Source organism: Aotus nancymaae, unplaced genomic scaffold (genome assembly GCF_030222135.1).
Source record: "Aotus nancymaae isolate 86718 unplaced genomic scaffold, 86718_ANA_hifiasm-v0.15.2.pri h1tg000456l, whole genome shotgun sequence".
In the NCBI taxonomy this organism is placed as follows: domain Eukaryota; kingdom Metazoa; phylum Chordata; class Mammalia; order Primates; family Aotidae; genus Aotus; species Aotus nancymaae.
This window is the reverse complement of record NW_026988871.1, coordinates 69,563-83,804: the sequence shown is the minus strand read 5'-3', so window position 1 is coordinate 83,804 and position 14,242 is coordinate 69,563. Positions and strand designations below refer to the sequence as shown.

At 40.6% G+C, this 14,242-nt stretch overlaps 1 protein-coding gene across 1 annotated transcript; it reads right to left on the bottom strand.

Annotated features, from left to right (window-relative positions):
- Window positions 1-6,878: 6,878 nt before the first annotated feature.
- LOC110567503 (beta-defensin 131B-like) lies at window positions 6,879-14,242 on the bottom strand. Its single transcript, XM_021667161.2, has 2 exons — window positions 14,185-14,242; window positions 6,879-7,033 (listed from the first exon to the last, which is right to left on the bottom strand). Exons 1-2 carry the CDS (start codon window positions 14,240-14,242, stop codon window positions 6,879-6,881), a joined length of 213 nt encoding a protein of 70 aa, XP_021522836.2.

The window sequence follows — 14,242 nt, the reverse complement described above, 5'->3', positions numbered from 1 at the left end:
GAGGACGTCAGGCTAAGAGGCAGCCACGTGCAGGGCCAGCGCTGGCCCCGGGTGGCAGGGGCCCTGGATCAAGGCCGTGGCTTCTCTGATTTGAAGGCTGTGGCTGACACTCCACAGAGCCTCCTCCTGTGCCAAAGTAACCAGAGCAGAGGCCAGCCTCCATGCTCCCTTCTGCTCCCGTTCCGGAGGCCTGGCTGGCTGATAGGAGCTGTGTCCCTCAGATGAAGTCATCTGTTTTGGTGCCAGGGAAGGGAAGGGCTGGGGGAGCCGGCGGAGGGGCCATCGGGGCCGAGCTCTGTCTGCTTTTCCCAGGCTGGCGCCGCGGGGAGGAAAGCCTGGGTCTTGTCTGGGAGTGCCCATCACTCGGAGGCAGTGGGTGGGTGCCTTGAGGGCAGGGCCTGTGCATTGTTAGGAAATCAGAAAAAGAAACAGGAGCCTGGCTGAAGTGTCAGGGAGCCGGGCTTTGCAGGCTTCTTACTAATGTTGTCCAGCTGATGTTTGAATGATTTCCGCGGTGATCAGATGTAAGCACACATCTTGGAAGACACACTATTCTACAATCTATGGAAGATGGAAAGCACTGAAGGGCATTCAACACTGTGAACGCTTGGCCTTGCTCTGCAGACGCTTCTGTGATTTGTTGCTCTTTGAGGGAAGCCCTATGCAGTTTGTAAATTTTCTTTCTAGACCTCAGCAAAGCTTGGGTTTTTGATTAATTCTATCTCATCAATTAGAATCTGGGCAGAGGTCTGACAGGTGCTATCAATTCCTATCATCAACAAATAGAATCAGATGCACCAACATTTACTGACCTCGCAGGAGGTCCCAGACATGGTGCTAACTGCAGCAACTTCCTCGTGCTCTATTGTGCAATTAGTTTTCTGTTTATCAACGAGTAACTGAAGTTCAGATTAAATACCTTCCCTAATGTCGCGTAGCTAGTAAGTGACACACTGAGCTGAGCCCAGGCTGACTGCATCCAGGTCTCTAAAAGTCTCTAACATCTTTCAGTGCTGTTCTCCTAGTACTCTTTTTTTTTTTTTTTTTTGAGAGGGTTTCACTCTGTCACCCAGGCTGGAGTGCAGTGGTGCATTCTCGGCTCATTGCAGCCTCTAATTCCTAAGGTCAACTGATCCTCCCCCCTCAGCCTCTGGAGTAGCTGGGACCACAGGTGTGCACCATCACACCTGGCTACTTTTTTTTTGAGACAGAGTCTCGCTCTGTTACCCAGGCTGGAGTGCAGTGGTACGATCTCCGCTCACTGCAACCTCCGCATCCCAGGTTTAAGCAATTCTCCTACCTCAGCCTCCTCAGTAGCTGAAATTACAGGTGTGCACCACCACGCCTGGCTAATTTTTGTATTTTTAGTGGAGATGGGGTTTCACCATGTTGGCCAGGCTGGTCTTGAACTCCTGACCTCAGGTGATCCGCCCACCTCAGCCTCCTAAACTGCTGGGATTACAGGAGCAAGCTGCCGGGCCAGGGAGGTGCTCTATTCTTCACTGATTATTATTAATATTTTTGTTTTGCCTCCACCTGCCTTGTTTTCCAAACTTGTGTCTTTCCTTTTACATTTTGAATGTACAACTTTTTGCAGAATTGAACCCAATTGATACATCTTACCTTTGTGAAGGATTTCCACTTTCTAATTGGTCAGAAATGGATTTCCACCCATTGTTTTTGCCAGCTTCCTTCCTTAAATGCACGTGGTGGGGCATGGGGCACTGGGCTGCCCCTGCGAAGACCTGGATCCAGTTTGGTTTCTGGCCTCCCTCACAGTGTGTGTGATCCCGGCAATGTCCCTTCCCCTCTCCGGGGCTCCGTTTGCTTATCTTCATAGGTGATTTCCAAGAGCCTTGCCAGATCCATCTCCAGGCACGTGTGAGTGTGTTTGCAGGCACGGAGCTGCCATAGATAGCTGGGTCTCCTGGCTGCTGTCTCATGGGCCCACACCAGGGGCTGCTTTCCTGGGTCAGATCCAGCAGTGGCAGGAGTGTCCCCCGGACAGCCTCGCCCAGTGCTCACCCGGTTCTCAGCCCTACCCTGTCCGATGATTAGGACACGCACGGCTGTGCTCCTTGGTTTGAATTTTTATGTGGGCCCTAGCTCCCCCTTGCTGTGTGAGGAAGACCACAGCTGTAACCTCTTGGGCCTTTATTGTCGTGAACTGTCACATTCTGCAAACACCGGTCACAGAGCATTTGGAGAGTGGACATTCTTGTAGAGAAATTTTGCAAAGAGAGGCTTTGCCTTCGTTAATCTAGTTTACATTTATTTATTTATTTGAGTCTCGCTCTGTCGCCCAGGCTGGAGTGCAATGACATGATCTTGGCTCACTGCAACTTCCGCCTCCTGGGTTCAAGTGATTCTGCTGCCTCAGCCTCCCAAGTAGCTGGGACTACAGGCATGGGCTACCTTCCTGGCTAATTTTTGTATTTTTAGTAGGGACGAGGTTTCACCATGTTGGCTAGGCTGGTTTCGAACTCCTGACCTCAGGTGATCCACCTACCTTGGCCTCCCAAATTGCTGGGATTACAGGGGTGAGGCACCATGCCCAGCCCATTAATCCACTTTGCTTTTAAATTGTGTATTATTGTTATTTTTGATAGAAATAATAACAGAGGAGGTATAAGGACATGACGATGAGTGCCGCCTCGGGGCTGGGGTTGGGTAAACAAAGCCCTGACTGGCCAGGCACAGTGGCTCACGCCTGTAATCCCAGCACTTTGGGAGGCTGAGATGGGTGGATCATGAGGCCAGAAGTTTTAGACCAGCCTAGTCAATATGGTGAAACCCTCACCTCTACTAAAAATATAAAAATTAGCTGGGTGTAGTGGCACATGCCTGTAGTCCCAGCTGCTCCACAGACTGAGGCAAGAGAATCGCTTGAACCTGAGAGGCAGAAGTTGCAGAGGGTGCAGTGAGCCGAGATTGTGCCACTGCAGCACGGCACTCCAGCCTGGGAAACAGAGTGAGACTCTTGTCAAAAAAAAAAAAAAAAAAAAAAAAAAAAAGCTGAACTATTATTATTATTATTTTTACTTTTAATTGTGCTGCAAAACATAGAACATGAAATTTACCATCATAGCCACTTTTTTTTTGTTTTGAGACAGAGTCTGGCTCTGTCACCAGGCTGGAGTGCAGTGGCGCTATCTCTGCTCACTGCAACCTCTGGCTCCCTAGTTCAAGCGATTCTCCTGCCTCAGCCTTCTGAGTAGCTGGCATTACAGGCACGCACCACCACGACCAGCTAATTTTTGTATTTTTAGTAAAGATGGGGTTTCACCATGTTGGCCAGGATGGTCTCGATCTCCTGACCTCGTGATCCGCCCACCTCGGCCTTCCAAAGTGCTGGGATGACAGGCGTGAGCCGCCATGCCTGGCCCATAACCACTTTTGAGAGTATGGTTCAGTCCTGTGACATAGACCACACTTTGTCGTGCAATAGGCCTCTAGAACTTTATCTTACAAACCAAAACTGTGTTGGCTTTGCTTGTTATTGAAAGCTGACTCTGCCCAAAGCATTGTGCTGACCAGGAGGACCAAAAAGAAAAGGAAGCAATTCATTGCCAAGCAGAACTTCAGAAAGGACACAGGATTCCATCAGCTTGTCCACCCCCAACTCTCACGGACCCTAAGCTGTTGTGCTAAGGGCAGGAGAGGTGGCAGAGCAGGCAAAGTCTGCCACCTGGTGGCAGAAAAGAGTAACAGTCCACCAGGGAGGCTTCAAGGGGATCCCACAAAAGAAGTGGGGAATAGGAAAGAGGAAGAAGACATTTAGTGTCAGGTACACAAAACAGCAGGAATTGTGGATAAATGGAAGTGAAAAAAACATTTTTGGCTGGGTCAGCCAGGCGGAATTTGTAGATGCCAGGAACTGGGGAGGTAGAGCTTATGGTAAGGAAGTGCCACTGAGAAAGCCTTTTTTCTTAACAGACATCTTGGGATGCAAAGCGCCAAGGCATCAGCAATGCGTGGTGCCAGCTTCTACAGCAACAGTGAGAGGCAACACCAGCGCTTCCACTACCGACAGGACATTACCACTTGCAGGGAGAAAAAAAAAAGACGAGAAAAATGGTGGATGCCACATATTGGGACTCATCTGTGACATGATGCAAGACTTTTTAGAAAGAATTTGAGGTGTGGTGGGACTGGGCTTTCTGCAGTAGTACAACAGAAATGCTATTTTGTGGCCCTTATTGTGACTTACTTATAACTTAAGGAGGACAAAGCCTGAACACAGTTTACAGGACATTGGAAGTCGCCTGCTGCGTATGCCCATGAGTGAGTACAAACGTGAATGCAAAGTCTCATTTTGAAGGAATCACCAGCCATGGATCGTGTAGGTTATCTTTATGCTGAAGCCTCCCTTAGTCAGGAAAAGGAAAACCGAAGGATCCTGGCATTTAGAAGGACTTAGTGTGCAGAAAACGAAAAGTGCGTTCCATTATAAAGGACACAATTTGTGCTTCATCTATACAATTATTACATTCTTTGGCAGATTGCTTTTTTATATGCGTTTCTTATAACAGAAATCGAGCTCTTACAAGGTAAGGCTCCTGTGTGATTCACCTTTGTAAATTTTTGTGCAGGGTTCTGTTTGCCTCTCTACCTCCACCCTCCTGCCATCTTCATCCTACTCTCTAAAAGGACAATTTAGCTTTTCAGTTGCCTTTTTACATCAGCAAATACTTCTAACCAAAATCATCTTGATATTAGAGCTTACCTATGAATTATTCTTGTCTCCTTGCATTAGCTAACTATTGCTGGGTAACAAATTAGCCCCCAAATTTAGCAACTTAAAGTAATAAACATGTTTTATTTCAGTTTCTTTGCATGAGGAATTTGGCATGGCTTAAGTGAGTGCCTCCAGCCTCAAACTGCCCCACAGGACTGCAATCGAGGTGTGGGCTGGGTCTTCAATTTTGCCTGCAAACTTAACCAGGGGAGAAGTTGCTTTCCCACATTGGTTCCTCTTTTCTTACACAGGTTTTCCCAGCATGGGAGGAGGGCAGTAATAACGTTGTTCTATGATTCAGACCAGAATAAAAGTGGTGAAGCAAGGAATATTCCCACCTGCTGACCTAGTTTCTGCTTGAGTAGCAGAAACAACCAATGTACCAAAGAATGGGCCTCGCCCAAAGAGGATACAATTTTTTTTTTTTTTTTTTTTGAGACGGAGTTTCGCTCTTGTTACCCAGGCTAGAGTGCAATGGCGCGATCTCGGCTCACCGCAACATCCGCCTCCTGGGTTCAGGCAATTCTCCTGCCTCAGCCTCCTGAGTAGCTGCGATTACAGGCACGCACCACCGTGCCCAGCTAATTTTTTTGTATTTTTAGTAGAGATGGGGTTTCACAAGAGGATACAATTTTATTGAAAATAAGAATGAGACAACTCAGCAGTTGTATCCAGATGAGTGACAGAAGATCAGATGAGAATGAAGATGTTTTGGTAATGTTAACATAATAAAGGCTCTCCCAGATACTTCATCACTGCTTACCTCTTTTGGAACTTAAAAATAACTTGGGGAAGATATGATCAACTATGAATTGACTAAGTTTAAGTGTCTGTGACCAGGCAAAATAAGATTCCTAGTAGGGATTCAGTTAATTTATAGAAAAGGAAAATTATACTTTTTTTTTTTTTTTTTTGAGATGGAGTCTTGCTCTCTTGCCAGGCTGGAGTGCAGTGGTGTGATCTCGGCTCACTGCAACCTCCACCTTCTGGGTTCAAGTGATTCTCTTGCCTCAGCCTCCTGAGTAGCTAGGACTACAGGTGTGTGCCACCATGTCCAGCTAATTTTTTATTTTTAGTAGAGATGGGGTTTCACCATGTGGACCAGGATGGTCTTGATCCCTTGACCTCAGGATCTGCCCACCTGGGCCTCCCAAAGTGCTGGAACTATAGGCATAAGCCACCGTGCCCAACCAAAAATTATACTTTTGTAAATATACCTAGTAAACTGACATATCCCTTACATGGCTAAAACCTTATTATGCCAAAACATTTCTTTATTGACTCTCCCGCCATTCCCAACCTGCTTTCTCTTCCGGCCTCTCTAGTTTCATGAGTTATATTGGCATCCATCTTTTTATTAGCTTTGAAATTTCAATTATCGTTCATGCCTTCTCAGCATATCATATGGCCAATAAATCCTGCCAATACGAATTCTGAAATTCACCTTGCATCTCTTCTTTCTTTTTAGTTCTCACTACTAGTGTTCAAGTCCTAGATTACTAGAATAGAATAATGTTGCATTAATAGATTGTGTTTACATAAAATTATATATCTCATAACCTGAAAAATATATCTTATTTTCAAAACCACACAAAATTTGAACAAATATGAACTCTGTCTTAGGCCACAAAGAATAATTCAATAAAACCCCAAAAGAAATAGGATGGATCAAATTCTTGAGTTCTATGAAATTATAGCTAACATTTATGTAATGTCTATAATAGGATCAAGTGCTGTTTAAGAACTTCACGTGTACTAACCCATACAATCCTAACGATACCACAATGTAGGTACTTACTGCTATCCCATTTTATAAATAAGGAAACTGAGATAGATAGGAAATAAATAACTTGCTCAAACTTGAACAGTTAATCAGTGGTGGGGCTGGGATACAGGACTGTGGGTGAAAACCCAGTGTGGCTGTGGATGTGAACTAAGGAAGTGAATGTTAAAATGCACAAATGAAAATAGAGTGTAAGCATTTACAAAATTTATATTTATTTTCACCTGACCTTCTAAACATGCAATTTGTAATACATTATTTTTCACCCATCATGTTCATTATTCATAGATAAGAGAGGTGAAGACATTTTTAGTTTTTTTTTCCTCCTGGAGTCTGAAGAAGATGCAGTTAGAATTTTCACCACTTCGTTTGTCCCCTAAATTTTATTTTCTTCAGTCTGCAGCAGATGGTCTTGTCAGCACAGTATCTCATTGCATATTCATCAGCATTGCATTTCAGTCTGCAATTATAATGTTTTCCACAACATTGAGCATTAAAAACGGAGCTTCTGCCTTTAAAAAGAGACGACAAATGATATGACACAATATTACTTGTTATATATTTTTTTCTTGTTTTTTCTTTTTCTATTCCTAATTCAATACTTGTTATTGTTAAATGTCTGAAATGTTTTATAATAAATTAAATACATTAAAGAACTTTCCCAGAAAAACAAAAACAACAACAAAAGAGTGCAAGAGAAAAAGTGGACACGCTGAATAAAGACAAATGATGATTTCTCCTATGGAGAGAGTAGGTGAATGAGGCAGCAGCTGGAAGTGGACAGAATTTTAAATGATAACTATGGTCACATGTTTCTGCCTAAAATGAATTATCCAGTTTGGGGGTGGGTAGAGATTCATAATGCAGGAAATAATGTTTAGTTTCTGGAGTTAAATTCTTAAAAACATCATTGGGGTTGGAATCTAGTGTAAGTGGAGGGGCTGGCCTTGAATCAGAGTGGAGAGAAGGTAGATTATGGATAAAGATAAAACTAAGTGCAGAAATATGATGGTGGAAAAATGAAAAAGGTATCTTCGGTTCCTTTTCTGTTCTTGGTGAAATGAAAAAAAAATCCTTAATTGAGAGTGAGAAGGGGTCAGAAGGAGTTGAGTCTTAGTTCCGGCTTCCCAGTGTATTCAGGCTCAAGGCCATGTCTCCTTCACTGAGGAAGTTCCTGAGATACGCACAGGAGCCTCTAACCCATAATCCCCCACTTTGGTACCAGTTCTTTCTTTCTCTTTTTATTCCATGGGCAGTTCCTTCCAGACTTTCACTCTGCTGTAAGAGAAACCACCAAACTAACTTTTATAGTAATAATTCTCTTACTTTAAAAATAGTTTTATTACCTAAGTTTTTATCCTTAGACACTATGGGTAAGATTTTCTGCATTAACATTTTTGACATTCCCTTTAAACCTACCAGTCCTTCCCAAATCCTTTTGCTACAATTTATAAGTTAAAGCAATTGCCATGACCAACATCATGAAAGTTTCCCCTTATGTTTTCTTCTGTAAGTTTTACAGTCTCGGGTGATATGTTTAAATCTGTAGTTCATTTCGAGTTGCTTTTTGTGTGTGGTGTAAGATGCAGGCCCAGTTTTATTCTTTTGCATCTGAATATTCAGTTTCCTCAGTATCATGTATTGAAGAAATCATCTTTTCCTCATTATGTATTCTTCACATGTTTGTTGAAGGCCAGTTGACTGCAAATGTGTGGGTTTATTTCTGTGCTCTCAATTCTATTCATTCCACTGGCCTATATTTCTCTCTTTATGCCGGTAGCATACAGTTTTGATTACTCTATCTTAATAATACATTTTGAAATTAGAAAACGTGATGCCCCTAGCTTTGTTTTCCTTGTTCATTGTTTTGCCTATTTGGGGTCCTTTGGGGTTTCAAATGACTCTTAAGATTGTAGGGGTCTTTTATGGTTTCATATGAATTTTAAGATTGTTTTTTCTATTTATGTCAAGAGTGCCATTAGGATTTTGATAAGGATTGTATATAATCTATAAATTTCTTTGAATAGTATGGACATTTTAATAATATTAAGTCTTCCAATTCATGAACATAGGATGCCTTTCTACTGATTTGTATCTTCTTTAATTTCTCTTGTGAACGCTTGCAGTTTTTAGTGTACCAGTCTTTCATCTTCTTAGTTAAGTTGATTCTTAAGTAGCTCATTTTTCGTTGCTATTATGAATGGGATTTTCCTTACTTGTTTTGCAGTTGCTTGTTGTTAGAGCTGTAGAAACGCAACTGATACTTGTATGTTGGTTTTATATCCTGCAACTTTATTGAATTTGTTATTAGTTTTAATAATTTTGGGGGAGTGAGGTTTAGGATTTTCTACAAAAAAGATTATGGAATTTGGAAATAGACAATTTTGCTCATTTGCCCCCTTTCCCAGTTTGGATGCCATTTATTCCATTTTCTTGCCCAACTGTCCTTGCTAGAACTTCTAGTACCATGTTAAATAAAAGTGGGAAGAAGAGGCGCTTTTGCCTCGTTCCTGATCTTAGAAGAAACACTTTCAGGTTTTCACCATTGAGTATGAGTGAAGAAATTCTTTTTTACTTTTATTGTAAGGCAGCACTACCGGTGACAAACTCTATTTTTGTTTACCTAAGAAAATAATGCAGTTTTACTTTAATTTAAAGGGTAGGCTGGGTGTGGAGGCTTGAACCTGTAATCCTGGCACTTAGGGAGGCCGAGGTGGGTGGATCACCTGAGATCAGGAGTTTGAGACCAGTCTGGCCAACATGGTGAAACCCTGTCTCTACTAAAAATATAAAAATTAGCCAGGCATGGTGGTGGCTGGCTGAGGCACGAGATTGCTTGAACCCAGGAGGAGGAGGCTGCAGTGACCTGAGGTCACTGCCACTGCACTCCAGCCTGGGTGACAAAGTGAGACTCTGTCTCAGAAAAAAAAAAAAAAAAAAAAAAAAGGACAATTTGCTAGAGAGTTTTAAGATAGTGTTTGTTTGTTTGTTTTTTTAGTATTTTAAATATTTCACTTCCCTCTCTTTTTGCTTCTGTGGTTTAAGAGAAGTCTGATGTAATTCTTGTCCTTGGTTGTTCATAGATAAAGATTTTTTCCTCTTCTGGCTTCTTTTAAGATTTCATTTTTGTCTTTTATTTTCTAAAGTTTCAATATAATATGCCTATGTTTAATTTTTTTGTATTTATCTTGTCTGGGTATTCTCTCAGCTTCTTAGATATGTGGATTTTGTTTATCTTCAATTCTGGGGAAATGTCAGTCATCATTTCTTTAAACATTTTTTCTGTTCCTTTATTTCTCCTCCTCCTAATACTTCATTACACATATATTGTTTCTATTATAATTGGCCTAAACTTATTAAGTATTCTGCTCTTTTTCATTCTTTTTTCTTTGCTTTTAAGTTTTGGAAGTTGCTATTTAAACTTCTTTAAGCTCATTGATTCTTTCCTTGATCATATCAGTCTATTGATGAATTCATTGTTATGGGCTAACCAGTGTTCCTCCAAAATTTATATGTTGAAGTCCCAATCCTTAGTATCTCAGAATGTAACCATATTTGAAGATAAGGTTTTTTAAAGGAGTGATAAAGTTAAAATGAGACTCCTAGGGTAGGGCCCTCCTACAATATGATTGATACCCTTATTAGAAGAGGAAGAGACACCAGGAACGCATGTGCACAGAGAAAATGCCATAAGAGGGCATGGCAAGAAGGCAACCAGCTGCAAGCCAAGACAGGCCTCAGGAGAAACCAAATGTGCTGACATCTTGATCGTAGACTTACAACTTCCAGAACTGGGAGAAAATAAATTTTTGTTATTTAAGGTACCTATTCTGTGGTACTTTGTTATGATAACCCTATAGCAATGCAAGAATGACCCAATACAATAAATACCATAAAATACAATAAAAAGAGACAAAGAACGCCATCATATAATGATAAAAGGGCCAATTCAGCAAGAGAGTATAACAATTTGAAGTATGTATATATGTGTGTGTGTGTGTGTGTGTGTGTGTGTGTGTGTACCCAATTGTGGAATCCTTAGATATATTAAAAATGTCATTAGTGCTAAAGAGAGAGGCAGACCTCAACACAGTAATAACTGAGGGCTTCAATACCCCACTTCCAGTATTGGACAGATCATCTAGGTAGAAAGTTAACAAATAAACATCAGACTTAATCTGTACCATAGACCAAACTGACCTAACAAACATCTACAGAACATTTCATCAATAGCTGTGGAATACACATTCTTCTCAGCATCACATAGAATATTCTCCAGGATAGACCATATGTTTGGGCACAAAACAAGTTTCAACAAATTTTGAAAAATCAACATTATATCAAGTATATTCTAGAAAAAAATGCAATAGAATTAGAAATAGATAAAAAGGAGAACTTTGGAAACTGTACGAATACATGGAAATTAAACAACATGCTTCTGAACAACCATGAGTCAATTGAAAAACTAAGAAGAAAATAACAAGATTTCTTGAAACAAATGCAAATGAAAACACAACATGCCAAAACCTTTGGAATACAACAGAAACAGTGCTAAGAGAAAATTTTAGATTATAAACAACCTGCTATGTACCTCTAAGAACTAGATAAACAAGAAAAGGTGAAATCCAAACTTAGTAAAAGGAAAGAAATAATAAAAATCAGAGCAGAACGAAGTGAATTAAGGATTTAAAAATGCAAGTTTAGCTGGGCATGGTGGCGCGTGCCTGTAATCCCAGCTACTCAGGAGCCTGAGGCAGGAGAATTGCCTGAACCCAGGAGGCGGAGGTTGCGGTGAGCCGAGATCGTGCCATTGCACTCCAGCCTGAGTAACAAGAGCGAAACTCCCCCTCAAAAAAAAAAAAAAAAAAAAAAAAAAAAAAAGCAAGGAATCTATGAAACAAAAAGTTAGTTTTTAAAAGAGATAAACTTTACAAAAACCACTTGCTAGTCTAACCAAGAACAAAAGAGAGAATGCCAAATAAATAACATCAGAACTAAAAAAGGAAACATTACAACTGACATAAAAGAAACAAGATGGATCATTAGAGACTGCTGTGAACAACTATATGCTGACACATTGGGAAAACTAGAAGAAACCTACCTAGATTAAACCAGGAAAAAATAGAAAAGCTGAACATCCCAATAATGAGTAACAAGATTGAATCAGCAATAAAAAGCCTCTTAGCCAAGAAAAGCCCAGGAACAGGTGGTTTTACTGCTTAATTTTACTAAACTTTTAAAGAGCTAACACCATTTTTTTCAACTATTTCAAAAAATTGAAGAGACAGGAATTCTTCCTAACTTATTCAATGAGAACAAAGATGCCCAAACCAGACAAGGGCACACAAAAAACAAAAGTACAGACCAATATTCCTGATTAACACAGATGCAAAAATTCTCAACAACGTACTAGCAAACGATAGCCAGTAGCATATTGAAAATATAATACACCAAGATCAATTGTGATTTTTCTCAGGGGTACAAGAGTAGTTCAACATATGCAGATTAATAAATATGATACAACACATCATCAGCATAAAGGACAAAAACCATATGATCATCTCAAAAGCTGCAGAAAAAACATTTGATAAAATTCAACAGTGCTTCGTGTTAAAAACTCTCAATGAAGTAGGCATAAAAAGAACATACCTAGGCTGGGTACAATGGCTCACGTCTGTAATCCTAGCACTTGGGAGGCCTAGGTGGGCGGATCACAAGATCAGGAGTTCGAGACCAGCCTGGCCAACATGGTAAAATCCTGTTTCTATTAAAAATACAAAAACTAGGCTGGGCGCGGTGGCTCATGCCTATAATCCCAGCACTTTGGGAGGCCGAGGTGGGTGGATCACCTGAGGTCAGGAGTTTGCGACCAGCCTGACCAATATGGTAAAACCCCGTCTCTAAAGAAAAATAAATTTTAAAAATAAATGTAATTTAAAAAAATACAAAAATTAGCGGGGTGCAGTGGTGCACACCTGTAGTCCCAGCTACCCAGGAGGCAGAGGTTGCAGTGAGCTGACACGGCGCTGCTGCACTCCAGCCTGTGCAACAGAGTGAGACTCCATCTCAAAAAAAAAAAAAAGGAACATATCTCAACATAATAAAGGCCAGATATAACAAACCCACGATAATATTATACTGAAAAGTTGAAAGCCTTACTACTAAGAAGTGGAACAAGACAAAGATGCTCACTTTCACCATTCCTATTCAATGTAGTATTGGAAGTCCTAGCCAGAGCAATCAGGCAAGAGGAAGAAATAATGACAGCCAAACTGGAATAGAGAAAGTCAGATTGTCCCTCTTTGTCAACTACATGAGTTTAAATACAGAAAGACTTAAAGACACCACCAAAAACTCTTAGAGCTATAAACAAACTCAGTAAAGTTGTAGGATACAAAATCAACATGAAAAATCAGTAGCATCTGTATATACTAATAACAAACTAGCTAAAAGGAAATCAAGAAAGCAATCCCATTTACATTAGCTACAAAAAATTACCTAGAAATAAATTTAACCGAAGACTTGAAAGACCTCTACAACACTTGATGTTGGTGGTTTCCTGATTTAACCAATTTCAGAGCTATCTGACCTTGGAACCTCTTACTATGTATTATAATAAATTTTCTTTACTATTTTTAGCCTACTGAGTCTGCGTTGCTTTTAACTTCATCCTGAAAACTTATTCAATGGTACAACATTAAAAAAAAATCCCCAGAGTGAAAGAAGATATTTGCAAGACTGTATCTAATAATAGTTTAGTATCTACAGTATGTGAATAATTCAAAACTCAACAATAAAAAGACAAATAATCCAATTTAAAAAGAGCAAAGCATTTGAATAGACAATTCTCTAAAGAAAACACACAAATGGTCAACATATACTCAGCATCATTAGTCACTGGGAAAATGCAAATAAAAAACTACAATGGAATCTCACTTCACATGAACTAAGATAACTACGATAAAAAGAAAATAGCAAGTATCAACAAGGATGCGGAGGACCGGAACCTTTGTGCACGGTGCGGATGTAAAATTAAGCAGGTAGCTGTGGAAAAGTTTGGCAATTTCTCAACAATTAAATGTAGTTACTATACAACATGGCAATCCTCTCACCATCTTTTGATCAAACACAACTCTCAAGTAAGTTTATTTTTTATTGATTATCATTATTTTTCGAGACAGGGTTTTACTCTGGTGCCCAGTCTGGGTGCAGTGGCACTATCTAAACTCAACGCAGCCTTGACTTCCCAGGTTCAAGCGATCTTCCTGCCTGAGCTTCCTGAGTAGCCAGAATCACAAGCATGTGCCACTACACCAGGCTATTTTTTGGTATATTTTTGTAGAGATGGGGTTTCGCCACGTTGCTCCCCCAGGGACTGGTCTAGAACTCCTGAGCTCAAGTGATCCACCCACCTCAAACTCCCAAAATGCTGGGATTACAGACATGAGCCACTGTGACCGGCCTCAAGTGAATTTGTAGTAGGTTAAATCGCTGCAGTGAGCCACCTTACTGATGTCTTTAGTATCAACTCTTCAATCCTCTGAGCAGCCTTCATGGGACAGTAAGATCTGCCCATGTCTAATTTATTTTCAGACTCTTGAAATACCTTCCATTTTCTTTACTTGTAATTTTAGAACTTTGGAATAAAAAGTTTCTGTCTTACCTTGAGGAACTGTGGACAACAAGGCAAGGACTCCAAAGATAAAAAACAAGACCCTCAT